Source organism: Leuciscus leuciscus, assembly GCF_965113295.1.
Source record: "Leuciscus leuciscus genome assembly, chromosome: 5".
Taxonomy (NCBI): Eukaryota; Metazoa; Chordata; class Actinopteri; order Cypriniformes; family Leuciscidae; genus Leuciscus; species Leuciscus leuciscus.
The window spans coordinates 4,661,780-4,679,381 of NC_138729.1; the positions used below are offsets into that span (position 1 = coordinate 4,661,780).

At 38.5% G+C, this 17,602-nt stretch overlaps 1 protein-coding gene across 1 annotated transcript in view; it reads left to right on the top strand.

The window, feature by feature from the left end:
- Positions 1–16,818, top strand: part of inpp5jb (inositol polyphosphate-5-phosphatase Jb) — a 44,688-nt gene extending 27,870 nt beyond the window's left edge. The window contains exons 9-13 of the mRNA XM_082170964.1: positions 1,051–1,252; positions 7,867–8,004; positions 8,152–8,235; positions 8,352–8,456; positions 11,584–16,818. Coding sequence (XP_082027090.1) covers positions 1,051–1,252; positions 7,867–8,004; positions 8,152–8,235; positions 8,352–8,456; positions 11,584–11,886 — 832 coding nt within the window. The 3' untranslated portion in view covers positions 11,887–16,818. The remainder of the gene's footprint in view (positions 1–1,050; positions 1,253–7,866; positions 8,005–8,151; positions 8,236–8,351; positions 8,457–11,583) is intronic.
- Positions 16,819–17,602: the final 784 nt, after the last annotated feature.

The following is a 17,602-nucleotide window of genomic DNA, read 5'->3' on the forward strand; positions in this document are numbered from 1 at the left end:
TAATACATTCACGTCCATAAATACTTCTTTTGCAATAAGGTGTCTTTTTTTCGCATATATACGGTATACTCACATATATATATTACATAGCAAATCTCAACTTTTGATTGCCTGTATCGTTGCAAAATGTAACTTATGTTATCATCAAGCTCATATATAAGTATATATAAGACACACACAACCACACACACACACACACACACACACACACACACACACACACACACACACACACACACACACACACACACACACACACACACACACACACACACACACGTAATACATACAGAACACTCATGTAAAACGTTATATACTCTATAGCAAATCTCAACTGCCAGATTTCTAGTATCATTGTAAAATGTAACTATATTATTGCCCAGCTCTAATCTGCTAAATGTTACTTTAAGGCATGAATAATATATTAAGATAGGTTACAGTTTTAAGGTGTCATTGTTACAGTGTAATTATATATTTAAGTACTGAGTAATATTAATTAACTACATGTACTTACTAGAGTTAGGGTAGGATTAGGGTTTGGTTGAGGGTTAGTTGCATGTAATTTTGCATAATTTACTGTTATTACTATAATAAGTACATGTACCATATGTAACAAGGACACTGTAAAATAGTGTTACCTTAAGATAGTAAAGCTGCTTTTAAACAATGTGTATTGGGAATACATTTTACTTAACAAATTGGACTAAACAAAGGGACTATTGCATTTTACATATTATTTTTATTATTTTTGTTCTGTAAAATTATAAAGTATTATTAATGTGTATTGTCCCTGATTAAATAAATAAATGAATAGAAATAAATAGACTGTATACTTGACTGTATATTTTTCATATCCTTTTTATTTTGGTCTGATTCAAGATTTCTTGCACCACAACAATCTCATGTAATTAAAATTTTTCACTGCCATTTTCACACCTTAGAATTAAGTTTTTAATTCTGTTAAATTCTTCTGTTTTTTGCACCTCTTCTATGATTGGCTAATCTCTTTATTATTGCACAGTTGTTTAAGTGAATCTTGATCTTTCTCAGTGGGAAGAAGCGTAAGCCTGCATGGACTGACCGTATTCTGTGGCGTTTGAGGCCATTGGCTCCGGTCAGCAACAGCGTGTCGAAGCGCAGCTCCATGACGGGACTGACCAGCGGGACCCGTGTGTCGCAGCATTTCTACCGCAGTCACATGGAGTACACCGTCAGCGACCACAAGCCTGTCTCCTCCATTTTCACTCTGCAGGTCAGCGCACAAACACTTCCTGATGTTCTTTAGCTCAAATCAGGCTTAAAGGGGTGATATATTGCCCTTTTAACAAGATGTAAAATAAGTCTCTGATGTCCCCAGAGTGTGTATGTGAAATTTTAGCTCAAAATACCCCACAGATATTTTTATACAGCATGTTTAAATAAAATGTCACTTTTTGAGGGTGAGCAAAAACACAGCGTTTTTGTGTCTGTTCCTTTAAATGCAAATGAGCTGCTGCTCCCGGCACAGTGGGCGGAGCTTCAACAGCTTCTGTCCTTTTACTTCACACAGACATGCACTGAAAATTTCAAAAACTTTTAGCCTTCTTTAGACTCAAGAAGAAGTGACAACATGTAGAGCAACAGGGCATTTCTGAATTTTATGTAGCTTATGTGTAGTTATCTTCTAGTCATTGATTAGCATATTCTGTCATTATAATCTATAAATCATGTTCCGGGGGCGGGGTTTATGTAAGTTTTAGGGTCGGTGATGTCACTAACCCGGGAGGAATGTGGTGTAGTCTCTACCAGCTGTTTGTTGTAGTCATTAAAAAGCAATTTCTTTTAGAGCAAATATCTCCCTTTGCTTTGAACTTTGAGTGTTGTAACTTTGCAGATGTTGTTTATGCTCAAACAGCAACATTACACACTAACTAAAGTTAGAAAAGTCAAATCATAATCAACCACCCCTTTAAAACGTATTCTTTCATGTTGGTTCAGCTAATGTGCATGTTCGAGAGCAAAAAAGACCAAGCAGTGCTTTTGTCAATGGACCCTTTTCACATTTCCTGGGTTCTCAGAAGCTGAAATCATCATAGATGGGGGAATTTCTACAGTGGTTAATGGGAAACAACTGCAATCATTTTTGTTTCAATCACAAAAAAAATCACGTTTCAATGACTTTCCAAAAAATAAGAAATTGATTTTGGTGATCGGAAAAGAGAGAAAGATCAAATTTGCCGTCACTCCCTCAGCTGTTGTATTAATAACACCCATACAGCAGCATTAATGAGCTTTAATGCCAAGTAGGGTTGGGTACCGAAACCCGGTTCCAATAGAGAACCGGTTCCGACGTAAACGGTAGTATCGAGACCGAATAAGAATGAAACTTTCGGTGCCTGATTTTTGATTCATGGACTTTTTTCACCGCCCCCTATAAAACATCTCGCGGCACGAATGATCCAATAACAAAACATCTCCAGTTAACCAGCAGAGCATTCATTTAGTTCGTTTGTTAAATAAGAGACGATCTAGCGCTGAACTGTGTTTTTTTTAAATGATCAAAGTGCTCCTTGCCGCTGCGATCAGTGGCGCGGATTCTTGTGGCTCGCGCACACCGCACTTTCTTCACGCGCGCTTCAATACGTTGGACGCGGACGCGCTTCAATACGTTGCAGAGATCGATCTATTTATGAGGCGTCGTCTATATGAGTATGTGCGCGGAGTATGGCAAGCCAAGAGGCTCAGAAATACGCCATAGATTAATCGCGTTTAAAGCCAAACGGCGTAAAATACGGCGTTTTAAACCGTATTGGACGCCGTAAAATACGCCGTTGTAATTACAAACGCCGTAAAAGACGCGCGAAATACGTCAATGACGCCGTATTTGACGGCGTTTTAGTGTGCATGGAAAGCGCCGCTTTTTACGCCGTTCATCTCGCCATATGACGCCGTAAAAAACGCCGTTTTGGTTGCACAGAGCGCGCGCTATTTTACGGCGTTTTGCTTATAGTATAATGAGACACGCCCGCTGATTTCCACAGCCAGTAAGTTTGAACTGTTCTCTCCCAATCAATGATGAACTGAGTCAGACCAGACGAATTCAGCACGGATCATTTAATCCAATTCTTATGATCATATATGAGGAGTTATTAAAAAAGGAAAAGAATCCAGGTCGTATTGGCTTAACTCGGCACATTTCCATCTAAGTGCTGAATAACACAAAATATTATAACCCATAGAATGCCCTATGAATTTGTGTTTTAAATAGGCCTATTTGAAAAAAATAAGACGAATGTATTTTTTGCTATTTCTAAAAAATGTGGCAGGTTTGTTGGTATGTCTATAAGCTATCTCCTTCCAGAATTAAATAGTATTCCGATTTTTGTAGGCTAATTAAATTCGTGTTTTATTCATATTACATTGATTATATATTCATTAAATAGCATTATTACATTTCGTTATATCCAATATATTTTTGTAAAATGAAGATTCAAATATTTTGCCCTTTCGATCGTCCAGTTCATAGTGAAATAAACGACTTGGGGGAAAAAGTCAACCGTTTGTGGGTATAGAAGTTCAGTGAGTAAAGCCGTTTTTAAAATACGAATTTTGAAATAATTTCCGTCATTTTAAAAGATAAAACATAAGGTGCAAGGGGAGCAAACTCAGCAAATGACAATAAATAAATAAATAAAAATAACATAGCCTAGTTATTTCTTTCCCACATTTGAGTCATTATTCTTAAAAGAAATGTAAATTATGCTTGCAACAATAGCTGTAGGTTAATTGGCCTGGATGAGTGTGATTGGCCTAATATTGTGTCCCAGACCGGCATTAAATAATTCGTGAATATTTGTAAAAATTCGTGGCTTGAAAGAGTTGGAAAATTGACAGTTCTGTTGATGTTTTGCCCAGGCAGGGTTAGTAAAGTAAAACTAAAACTATTAAAAACATTTAAATGCTAATCGAAATAAACCTGAAATAAAGGAAAATATAACTATTAGTTGAAAAACTTAAACTAAACGGAAATGAGAATTATAATTTTTTATCAACAAACTGGATTAATTTCGGGCGTATCCGGCGACTCAAAACGGGGGTTGGAGGTAACAAAAAAAAAAAAAAAAAAATACACTGCCTTCTGCAGGGGCGGCGCCAGAGAATTTTTAAAGCATGTGCTGAGGGGGTGCTAGATCATTGACAGGGGGAGCAGCGCAAAACTTGGCCACTAAATATTTAATATTCAATTATTTTAATGATCACAATTAAAGTTGTATTAAATTGAACAAGCGCAACATTCAGCATTCAGCACAATCAAATAGGCTATTCAAAAAGATGTAGGCTATTATTAATAATAATGTTATATCAACATAACATCTCGTTATTTCGACATAATATGTGTGCGTGCAACAAGCAAGATGTGCGTTTGTAAATCCGGTGACGTGTGCATTGATTTTTATTAATAAACTAGTGTTTCTGACTGTCTGCTGCAAACATGAAGTTGACGATCGCCATAAGTGAACGCACCTAGAGAGAAATGCACATAACGGATTACATAATCAGAGAGTAGGCCTAGCCTTTTTTTATTTTATTTTTTTATTATTTAGTTTAAAGACATTTCAAGCTTTGTGTATTTTATGTATTTCTCTGTGTGAGGCATACACTGAGTTTCGTTAAGTGTTAGGATGAGATGCGCTCCAGTTAACGTGCAATGCAAGAGACCGCGCGGGCGCCTCCATGATTATATTGTCCGCAATTGGTTGATGAAAAATTTATTAAAATTAAGATACAATTTATACAAAACGAAATTCACTTTAAAGAAAGGTTTTCTACAAAACAAAACTTAATGAAGTGGTCAAAATCATGTCTGAACCTCTCCATGTCTCATATTGCGCATCCTATCTTACTCGTGCTGTTCACTTTTCATAAATCAGCATAAATGGAAAAAATAACATATATTTATATATAATATTTTAACAAATATGAAACTAAATGCGCTTATTTAATGGCTACAACAGTACAGTAGGCCTACAGACTCTCTATTTGTACAAATTGCTGCACATTCATTTAATACTGAATTTTGCACACACAAGTTGAAAGGCATTTGTTCAAATCAAGTTCACGGATAATTGTGCGTGCATTTATTAATCATTATGATACTAAAATCATAACAATGTGGGCTATGCTATGTAAAAAAAAAAAAAATCAGATGAGCCCAGAACGCAATTACACGTTAAGTATTTTCCCCCCATAGAAAACCATTATAAGAACGCTTAATGTGGCTTATTGCAGATTAGAATGTCCCCTTATTATGTGGAAATAACGAGATATTATGTCGATACTACTGCTGTGTCCACCATGGTCTCCACATTCTTGATCAGCGGAAACGATTTTTGCTTGTTTGGGATCTGACTGGCCAGCGTATTTGAAAAAGTTAAGCAAACTTTGCTGTCTTTTTGACATTTTTTCCCCTGAGTGAAACGATCGAGGCTAACAGCAATCTCAACTAGCACAACAAGCGCGCAAGTCATGTGTCACCCATGTTCACATGTTCCGGCTCAAATTAAGCCCTGTACCCTTTTAAAATGTGAAAATCCTATTCATTTTGCTTTATTGATTTGAATGTTCTTTAATATTTTCTTTAATTTCAGTTTATTATTTAGCTTGGATTATTTTAATACATAAAATTAATAATTCCTTGGGAGCATACGAATTGGATTACCACAAATGATCCGTGCTGAATTCGTCTGGTCTGACTCAGTTCATCATTGATTGGGAGAGAACAGTTCAAACTTACTGGCTGTGGAAATCAGCGGGCGTGTCTCATTATACTATAAGCAGAACGCCGTAAAATAGCGCGCGCTCTGTGCAACCAAAACGGCGTTTTTTACGGCGTCATATGGCGAGATGAACGGCGTAAAAAGCGGCGCTTTCCATGCACACTAAAACGCCGTCAAATACGGCGTCATGGACGTATTTCGCGCGTCTTTTACGGCGTTTGTAATTACAACGGCGTATTTTACGGCGTCCAATACGGTTTAAAACGCCGTATTTTACGCCGTTTGGCTTTAAACGCGATTAATCTATGGCGTATTTCTGAGCCTCTTGGCTTGCCATAGCGGAGAGTTTGTGTGTGCGTGCTCGCGTCTCAGATGAGTATGTGCGCGAGTGTGTGTGTGTGTGCTCGCGTCTCAGATGAGTATGTGCGTGAGTTTGTGTGTGTGTGTGTGTGTGAGCTCGCGTCTCAGATGAGTATGTGCGCGGAGAGTTCCGCGCGTCTCGTGTGTGTAGAGTTTGTGTGTGTGTGTGTGTGTGTGTGTGTGTGCTCGCGTCTCAGATGAGTATGTGCGCGAGTTTGTGTGTGTGTGTGTGTGTGTGTGTGCTCGCGTCTCAGATGAGTATGTGCGCGAGTTTGTGTGTGTGTGTGTGTGTGTGTGTGTGCGCTCGCGTCTCAGATGAGAATGTGCGTGAGTGTGTGTGTGTGTGTGTGTGTGTGCTCGCGTCTCAGATGAGTATGTGCGCGGAGAGTTCTGGTGAAATCACAAAATATAGCCTAATGCACACAAAAAGTCCCTGCTTGATATACAACCACTGATGAGCATAATCGGTTTAAAAAAACGACAACAAACAAACAAACAAAAAACTACGAATGCGGATTAGAACCCAAAACCTCTGACATTCTTGACTAAAGTTCAAGTTCAGCTGCAGTGTTCCTCTTCGGGTAAGTCTAGTATTTTAATGCCAACTGCAAATCTTGCATATCAAGTATGAAGTATATCAAGTATATTTATATGAGGCTATACTATGTGTGTTAAATATTTCTGCTCAGTGTCAGATATTTCTCTGTTTTGTAAAAGTCTATAATATATAATACGTAATATAATATATAATATATATAAATAATATGAGAAGAAAAAAATGTGATCTTAACTTAAGTGTTTTCGGCTACATCAGTAGCCTTTTAAACGGCACAATTTTTTATTTAATCAGAAATCAGAAAATCTTTTTCAGAAAACACACACAGGTATTATTTTTTTGATAAAGTGTGTGTGGTTTCATTTTCTTAAGTACCGGTTTAAGAACCGTTTAAGCACCGGAACCGTTTGAAAAATACCGAGTAGGTACTGGTATCGGATAAAACCCAACCGATACCCAACCCTAATGCCAAGGCACATGTTCATCTTTCTTTAGTGTTGATGTTGCTGTTTGATCATGAAAAAGCTCTGCAAAATCACAAAGTCCCTCCAGCAGGAGATAATCTCTATATCAGTGTCAGTGGTTCTGAACTCCTGAAACGCCTCCATTGTAGACTTGAGTTTCTTACGGGAACGAACACGTCACAATATTCCTCATTTAAATAATTAATACGCAGAATAATGGGGCGGGGCATGGTTGAGTTAATTAGTAGTGTGTTGAAACTGGCGGTAAGGGGCGGTACATTTCCCAAACACACTCGAAGCCCTCGACCAATCACAACACACTGTTCCAGCCGACCAATCAGAGCACAGTGTGCTTTTCAGAAGGAGGGGCTTCATAGAGACAGGAACTAAACAGAGCGTTACTGACAGACTGGGAAGAGAGGAGCTGCAACAATATAAAAAATATTTTTAAAAAATTGTTTTTTGAACATTCAAGCAAACCTTCAAACATTTGAACATGTATGAACGTTTGCCCCTAAAAAAAAAAAAAGACTTCATAAAACAGTCTGTGAAAAGGGTCCGTATGATGATTGGCTCTTTTAATTGAAAGGTGGAAATTCCTAAGACATCAGACTATAAAACCTTTTTGGAAGTAAATCCTTTCATTTTCAAGGTTGTCACATAATGTCTACATCAATGCAACTTCCATTATTTGTTTGTGCAATGTGTTTAACATGTGATGTCCTTTCAGTTCCCATATAAGGTGGACATGCCTCTAGTAGAACTCGTTGTAGAGGATGAATGGAGAGAGATATCAGATGCAGTGGCCACATTCAAGGTGGTGCCCAACTTTGCTCGAAGCTCCTGGGACTGGATTGGGCTTTACAAGGTTATTACAATCATTTCATCAGTTCTGAGCATCTATTGATGTAGGAGTACGATGGTCAAAATCATATATTCATATAGTCACTTGAGTTAAGTTCATATGCAGCTATAAAATGTATTGAACATACTTTACAAATATGTCATTTCACAGGTTGGGTTTAAGCACCATAAAGACTATGTGGCTTACACCTGGGCCAAGCAGGAGGAGTCTGACTTCCTGAGGCAGGAGCACCAGGTAAGGACAAATCACACATGCATTTAGTTGCATGAAAAAGCATTCACTTGTGTTCATAAAGCTACACACTGAAGCTTGTGAATTTTAATTAGGAGGTTTTGATTTGCAATCTCCAGGTGACTTTTACCGAAGAAGAATTGCCAAAGGATTCTGGCGACTTCATACTGGGTTACTACAGCAACAATATGAGCTCCATTGTGGGCGTCACCGAGCCATTCCAGGTAGATAATCTCTTACTTTAATTCCAGCATGTACTTCCTATGCGCCATAAAACAGTTCTCAGATACTTGAATCAGTATCTGCGTTCACATGGACCCTAACAATCCGATATCCAGAGTAAAAAAAGTCACATGTAACCGCGTCAATCAGAATGAATCCGATTAAAATTTAATTTGTATTGTAAGGGGTGGTTTATTCCTTTTCTAAACCGATCAGGAGGACATGTAAACACTTGATTGGATTAAAAAACAAAACCGAAAGGACTGCGCATGTGCAATGACGTAGAAATGGCGTAATGATGTATGACATGTGTAACAAGCTGTTTTAGTTATGAATGAATTGTCATAAATGACTGTTGTGTCATTCTAAAATTCTCCTTCCACTCATCATCTGTGAAGTGGAGCAGGACAACGTCCCACCAACTCTTGTTTTGGACTCTCGTCCAAGTTTTGGGCCGTCTTTACAGCTTGATAAATATAAGCAGCACGGCACAAAGCAGGTACCCGCATAAAAGTGGCTAAAACGGGTGGATTGTGACATTCCTAAAATTCACGGGCGGGGACGCGGGCGGATAATGAACTCCTTGCGGGCGGGTAGCGGATGAAAAATATGTGCAATATTTGTATGTCTAAATTACCAGCATTACACATACGCAAATATGTGTAGTCAGGCCATCCTTAAAAATATTCTTGTTTGCCATAACCCGACCGACCCTGTCAATTTAGGACCGACCCAATTTAATTTTTTTCTCCCCTTTTAGTCCGACCAAGTTGCGACATTAAATTTCTCTGTACTGTAGGCTAATAGGCCTGTGTTGTAGCCCAGTCATTAAAAAACGATTTAGTTTCATATTCATGTTTAAATAAAATTATATAATTTGTTTTATATATTTCATGTTGATTATATGAAAAGTGAAAAGCATGAATAAGATAAGATGATCCCGAATATCGTGAGACAAATGGAGTGGGCAGACATGATTTTGACCACTTCATTAAGTTTGTTCAGCCTTTCTTTAAAGTGAATTTCGTTTTGTATTAATTGTATCTTAATTTTAATCAATGTTTCATCTACCAAATTCCTGGATTTAATAAATAAGTAAATATAGCAGGCAGGCAATATAATCAGGACACGGCCGGAGGCGCCCGCGCGTGAACTGATCGTCTCTTAAATGAACTGAAACTCATCGTATAAGCTACTTGCCTCACAGACCTGAGAAATAGAAAGCATTAAATGTGTACTTTTAAACAAAACAATTCAAAACGAAAGAAAACAGACTGTTCTATGCTTATAATCCGTATGAAATGTGCATTTCTCTCTGGCGCGTTCACTACTGCGAAGATCGCGAGTCAGCATCATCATATTTGACACAGAAAACACTTGCTTATTAATAAACAATTGAAATGTCTCATTGATATATTTGACATAGGCCTATTAATAATCATTACTTTTCCAAGTTCTTTGTGACAGCTTTTAGGTGCGTTATTGGCAGCGCACCCTTACATGTTGTTACATGAACGCGTCACCTGTGTGGTTTATCGTGGGCACGGGTCGGGTAACGGGCCAAATATTAACGGGTCTGGGCGGGTGCGGATTTAATTTTGATATTATCATGGGTGACGGGTCGGATCTGGTGCTGAACTTTGCGGTTACGGGCGGGGGCGGGTCTCCAAAAATGGACCCGTGCAGGACTCTGGCACAAAGCTTCATGTGTTCGTCGTTTCCTAAATTCGGATCTGAAATAGATAAATATTAAGTCTACTCTTTAAGGGTGTGTTCACACTTGTAGTTTGGTTCGTTTGGTCTGGACCAAAAAAAAACCCATTTAGTCCTGATCCACTTAGCGTTCACATTGGCATTTTTATCAACAAACCTAAAGATACCGAACCTAAAGGCATAGGGATATGTTCACAACCTGATTGGTCGGCTTTTATTACGAATATTTTGCGTAGAAACTTACCGAACAACAGCAAACAATGCTGTGTGCTGGGATAAATGCGCTTGTTGTGTGTGCGTAGCTACATATGATGGTATTTAGACCAGTTGAGAACTCGTGAAGAGCTTATAAAATGTGTAAAGAAGTCAAAACAGCAGCAGTGATCCCTCCGTCACACACACACACACACACATATCTGCTGTGAGGAGACACGGTTCTGATGCCTGAACTGAACTGTGATGGGAAACATTGTGACTATGATGAGAAAAAACAGCGCTCTGTCCTTTTTAGTGTTGCATCTTGTGACATCACGTCCTGTTTTTGGTTCGTTTACATGTCTTTAGTCCGTGTTGTGTTCATATTTCATTAGAACTTCATCAGAGTTCGTTTGGAAGTGGACAGAGACCCATCTTTCCAGCGTCTCGGTCCACCTTTTATAACAGTGTTTACAAAGTGCTTTACAGAAGAGGCATTCTTGAGAACCGATTCATCAATCGGAATGATTTCATTCAGAATTCGCCTCCACTCACTAACATCAGCTCACAGATTAACTCGGTCAACTTACTGAGGTAAACTCTCCACAATGGTATAGCTCTTTACAACGTCGAACACATAACGGTAATTAATATTAGCCTTTTGCTTGACTATGTTATCATACAGCTAATAATGTGTAGCTAATGTTACACAACCATGTTCCCGTTCGCCATCTCAGTCCGGCTTCTAACAATCATCAGAAACACTTTGAACAAGAATGTCAGTGGAGAAAGGCATATAGTTCATCATAACATCGTAATATACATCATACACCCGCTATATTGCTAAATCTACTTGATTTTTCATATCAACAAAAAAATATACTGTGATAACCTGGCTTCTCTCAAGACTCCCCTGCTAGTTCGCTGTTAATGATATGCTAAAGCCCGCCGGTACGTTGATCTGATTGGTTACAAGGTAGTTTGTGACGTCAGAAACACCAGCGATTTCAAAGCGTGTTTTTGAGACTGTCTTTGGTTCACTGCAGTTTTAAGGAGAAAATACTCAGCAATGCTGTCGACTTATGAATTTGCACATGGTTTGTCTTAAAGCATATTAAAAACACCACATAGGCATATAAACAACAATTGGATTTTCAGCACAGGGGGTCTTTAAGAAGTTAAGGCTGCTTTCCAGTCAGTATGTTTCTCCTCCTTTAATAGATTCAACTGCCAGCCTCCGCCTCCGCTGGTCTAAGCCCGTCTGACAGCTCCGACTTCACGTCTGATGACGAGGTAAAGAAGGGCGACTCCTGTGACTCCTGTCCCGAGACTGAAGAGCGACAGCACAGCAGCAGGAGCTCCAGACTCCCCGAAGAGCAGACGGTGAACCCGAAGCAAACGCACTCCAAAGACACCAGCTCGAGCGGGCAGGCCGGTGGTCCAGTCGAGTCCTCGGGTGACCCTGTCGCTGCGGATGATAGCGCTAACTCAGGAAAAGATGCTACCAAGCCAGAGGAACCTTAGCTAAGCACACCACCTTCTCTGGAGGATTATATCAGCTCAAGGCTGGGGTTGCAGGTTTCTGCTGTAATGTCGTTGTAGATTTACTTGTTTGGAGATGTTGTGTAATATGTTGCAGGGCAGCAGTGAGCGTTTAGTGTGTGGCTCCCTCCAGCAAATACAAGAGGGCAGACTAAACTGTTTTGTCGTCTTCTGTTCTGTGCAGTCATACTATTAATATTCTTCTCCTTCTCCTCTTTCTGTCTCTCCAACTGCACAAGACAAAACCTGAAACTCTAAGAAATAATCAAACACTCTTACAAATAAAGGTTCCTAAATGGGGTTTCCGCAGCAATGCCGGGTTTTGGGTTCCCCAGAAAAACTTTCTGTGAACAGTTCTTAAAATAACTTTTTTTTATTCCACTTTAAAGAACCTTTGGTGTACAAGGATCAATGGATGTTAAAGGTTCTTCATGGAACCCTCAATGCCACTAAAGAACCTTTATTTTTCAGAGTGTAGATATACTTGCACAATATTAATGCTTTTAATTGATCCATATGGAGGATTTTTCCAGAATTAACCAGGGTTTAATGCACAACGGGAAGAATTCTAGTTCTTCTTGGATTTATTAGAGCAGATCCTCTGTATGATTTCCAGTGCTCTGTTTCAAACTCTAGTGAGCTGCCTATCTAGGCATCATAGACACCCTTTAGACTCCCAGATGTGATGCTTTCTTGAAATAACTTGGCTGTGTTTAACTCCACTTTTAGACATACACTCGCAAACTTCGGTAAGGGTCGCCATTTTAAACTGCTTTCAACTTCGTCAAGTGTTCGAGGGAGTTTATTTGGACAGGCCCTCGACCTCTTGATTTTGACCGAGTCTACTCATATTAACACTAAAGGCAGATCCATAGACCAGAATGCAACACGACTGTGACGTCACAATAGCAACGTAGCAAAATATAGCAAAATAGCTCCATGGCAGATTCCAAGGGCTTAGGGTGTTTCATTTAAACCCATTGCAAGGGTTTCGCCAGTAGTGGGCACTGTGCACCACAAGCAATCACGTACACCCAAGGGAACGAGATGAAGAGAAGTTGGCGAGGGAAGGACATAAAAAGTGGACTTAAATGCAGCCCTTGTTTTGGCAAAGGATAGGGTATTCCCAGAATGCACTCTGAGAAAAACTGATAAACTAAAATATTTTATTACATTCTGAAATCAGCGGAGATAAAAAGCTCAATCTCATTGACTATTTAAGACAACATTTGTGTGTGCTACTTCGGCACAATTCGGAATAACTTGGAATAACTCTTGGAATCAGTTGTAGGCTAAGCATTAAGGCCCGTTCACACCAAGGACGATAACGATAAAGATAAAGATAAAGTTCTAAAAATCTTTCTCAGTATTAAAGAATAGCAGAGTTCACACCACAGCTATAACGATAACGATATAGAGAAACAATATCATTGGGATCACTTTTGTAACGATTTTTTTTCCAGCTGTTGAACGATAAAACACTGACAGCCAATCAGAATCCATTCTAATTTAAGGGCTCGTGCATTTAAAATGGCAGACGACATTGCGGAGAAGTTAATCGCTGAGGTCCAGAAAAAATCCTTCAATGTTTGACAAGTCAAGGCCATTTAAAAAAAAAGGGATATGGAAAACAATCGTTCATACCCTCTGAATAAATGGTGAGAAGTATTACCTCAGGTATCCAGCGCTCGTTTCGACAACATTGTATTGGTTCCTTTGAACTTGCGGTGAAAAACACTAGGTGTTGTTATCGTTCGTTAAAGTGGACGCAAATATAGTTATCGTTATTGGTATGAACGGCCCTTTAGTCAAGTTTCTCATAGCAAATAGTGCATTAACAGAGTTACTAATAAAGCTGCATTTCGGATAGGATGCTGCCTTGTAAGGTTGCTGCCTATGTAGATAGTAGAGAGCGAGGCAGCTCAATAGGTTTTGGAGCAGAAATCGTGACTTTGACTTTCTGCCATAGAGGACATTGGGAATGACCTGAAAGGTGAAATGCTGTTGTCATCATCTTATTTTAACAGGGAAAGGTCAATTGTGTTTAATAACAATACACATGCTCTGCAATCGCATGTATTTACCACACTCTCCTCAGGTCCTTGAAAGGCAGATGCATATAAAGGGTTGACAGCACTTGGTAAAGTACAGTATGTTATCCATGTCGATTACCGGTTTAACCAACTGTTAGCATTTTATGATATTATAGGACAACGATGAAATCTATTGCAGTTGTGACTGCTGTGCCGTCATGTTCCTGTGGTTAATGTTCTCGAAAATAATTTAAAAGTGATGTCCAGCTCTTTGACCTGCCAGTTTAAAGTCAACATGAAATGCCGTTCACAAACCAAATTTGCATAATGGTTTTCAACAAGGATAGTCAATGAAAGAAACGCAGGGCAGGACCTGATTTAATCAGTCAGGAAGTGATTGGATTGTGTGGGTGTTTTCGAACCAAGTGGAAGTGGCAAAAAGAAAGAGTAATTTATTTAAGATTAAATTATGATGCTTACCACTAAGGGCTGCGTTTTTGCATAAGACGCAGGGCAGAGGAATGAAAAAAACCCTGCATGAACTGTGCATAATTACATGCAACTAACCCTAAACCAAACCCTAACCCTAAAGTAAGTACATGTAGCTAATTATCATTACTCGGTACTTAAAAGGTATAATTACACTGTTACACGGACACCTTAAAATAAAGTGCAACCCTTTGCTAGTGCATGTTCATAGAAAAACAATGGAAAAGAAACCAGTGGAATGTAAAACTGCATTCTGTGTGAACGACCCCTTATATTCTCCCCCTATACATATCCGAGTAAAATGGCTTCTGAAAAAAAAGAAAAAAAAAGGAGGGCGGGGCTTGATTTTGTCCGTGGGGAATTGATTGGATGGTTGTGGTTTGCTATTGGTGGATCTCATGTGAGTGACAGGCCCTCAGAGAAGAGATGCAAGAGGGATTAAAGATTCTCGAGGGTACATGAATTTGAAAAAAATATGCACGGAAAAATATTTTTTTAATAAATACTGCAGCATTCCAATAATTTTGATTTCATGGTGACTTTAAGGTGCGTTCATGCCAACTTTGATGAAATTGCTGTGCTATTAGATGATAGGTTGTCAGTGTGAACGCCTGTACAGACCAGAAGCGCACATTAAAGAAAGCATCAGTTTTTGATTTCATGTTGACTTTAAACGATAATTGCGTGGTTTCTATCTGATCTTTAGTCTGATTCGTGTCAAGTATTGTATCATGACTGTACTTGTGGTAGGAATCCTAGCATATTTGTCGTCTAGGGCTTTCTAGGATTTATCCGACATGGTGAAATCTCTCTCATCTCCTTGCCTTTCTCTGTATTTCCCTTTCCTCATCATCTCGTCTTCTCGTCTCCATCGAGACCTCCAGGTTTTGACGTCGTCTACAGGGCTCTACTACGCGCTCCGATATCGTAATCTATTAGTAGATCGTGAAATTTTGTACCATGACTACTTAGCCTTAGGACACGTGGCGTGCTGTCTCACTGTTTACATGGTTAGCTGAGTGAGAGTATAAGCGTGTCAGTGTACGTGTTTCTGCATGGATATTCACAGTGTCGTGTGGTCCACCACCTTTTAATATCGCGGAGGAAGAGCCACTTCTAGATGGAATAGAAAATGGGTTGACGATGAAAATGGCCGTTCTTTTACATTATACACCTTTTTAAATAAATCTTTGTAGTTTGGGATATCTTTGGAAATCTAAAAACAATCAGGCATTCTGGAACAAGACACTTTTTACTAGAAATACTTTAAGTTAATAGTTTCTAACAAGACCTGGCATTTTGTCAAAACTGCAAACAACTGCATTCTTGAGATTTGTAATGTGTTTAAATCTGTTTATCTGTAGGACACACACACATCTGATGATGATCCTGTGTGTGTTTCATCATGGTGGGTCATGTAAAGCGCAGAGTGTGTTTCATGTCATGTTTATTGGTGGTGCTTGCTAAGGCAATGATGACTATTAATTAATCGCTCATATTTAGGGTTAAGGTTTTGAACAAGTCCTTTAACTTGATTGTTAGACTTTTGTGCAGAACTCGTCCAGATGATTCCTCCAATCACGGTTGAGCAGAGATATGCTATTACTTTTTTTTTTTTTTAAATGATCAGACTTATTGAATTTCACATAGCAAGCCCTATCGAGGGTAACAGATCTTAAACACATTTTCTTCAAAAAAATCATTTGCAACAGGATCGGGTTTGTCAATACTCATATTTTTATACTCCATTAGCCCTACAATATTTGAAAGCTAGATGCAGTATTTGGAAAAAATAATTTTCCTTTCAAAGCCAAATAAATGTTTTGCAAGTGCCAGTGTTTGATACTTATGCAGTGTTTTAATTTCTAGTTCCTTATGACAATTTCCAATTTTTATTTATTTTTTAGCTTGCAAGATGTCATATAACTAAGCATGTGTCGGAAATGTTATTGGATGAAATGAGCTCAGTGATTATGATTATTAGATGAGAAGTGGGTATATATACAGTATGTAGAACAGATGACAATCAGTGCCAAAACAGAGAAGAAACTTTATTTAAGATTATATTTATTTTCTTATCCATGGCAGATTCTGCTGGTCAGTTTAAATCATCATAAAGACGGTGATTTATGATTATATTGAGAATATGCATTGTTTTACAGTTCTGCATCTTTATTGTTCATTGAAGCAAATGCCACTCACTCATTGCTGTTTGCTTTATATTCACATTGATTATAAATAAACACTTTTTTTGGACTTGTATTGAGCAGAATGTATGGACTTATAGGCTTGTGAACCGTTGTTCTTGGTTGTTGTTGTGTAATGGTGTCTTGCCTTAGACCACTGTCAAACATTGCTGTCAAAATGAAAATAAATCCTTTTGAAAGTGGAATATTTTATTACTTACTATTTCATTTAGGAAATCTGTAACCAACACTAACCTTCAAAAGTTACGCCTCTCTGCTAGACTATAAATTATGGCAAATGATCTTGAAATTATGCTCAGCTGAATGGTTTGAGAAACGCCTCCTAATTAGTGTCATTAGCACATAAGAGAGCACCAGTCATGTCCAAATGCTTTAGGCTACTTGTGAGTGTCAAGAATGGCTTAGATTTGCTGTACTTTGACTCTCTGCCACAAGGAAAAGTGTGTATGTCTGCTTAGACTCTGGCGTGAAGCACTTTTTGTACGGCAAAGACTGTTTTTATAAATATGAACGTTGGCGTGGATTCAAATCAGTTCAAAGCTGTGCGTTCGCACGTTTTATAAATGAGGCCCTGGTCTTTATTAACCTCACAAATATAATATTCATGCATTGTTCATGGAACGTTTTTCTGACATGTTTCAGTTGAACGTTTGTTTAACATTTTTTAAATGTTACTAAATACCTGTTTCAGAACGTTCAGAGAACATTCAAATTGAGCAAAATGATAAAATGGAACATTCCCTTAATGTTTGCATGACCAATAAATACATTTTTAGAAGATTTAAAAAACGGAAGTTTTGAGAACATTCAGAAATAACGTTTTCATAAAGCAAAATGCATTTTTAAATTGTTATTCCAAATCCGTACGTTACATCAGCCTTGAAGTGGTGAAGTTCACCCAAAAGGTTGATAATTATGAAATGTTAAAATTCGAAGTGTTTACCCTAACCTCATGTTGTTCCAAACCTC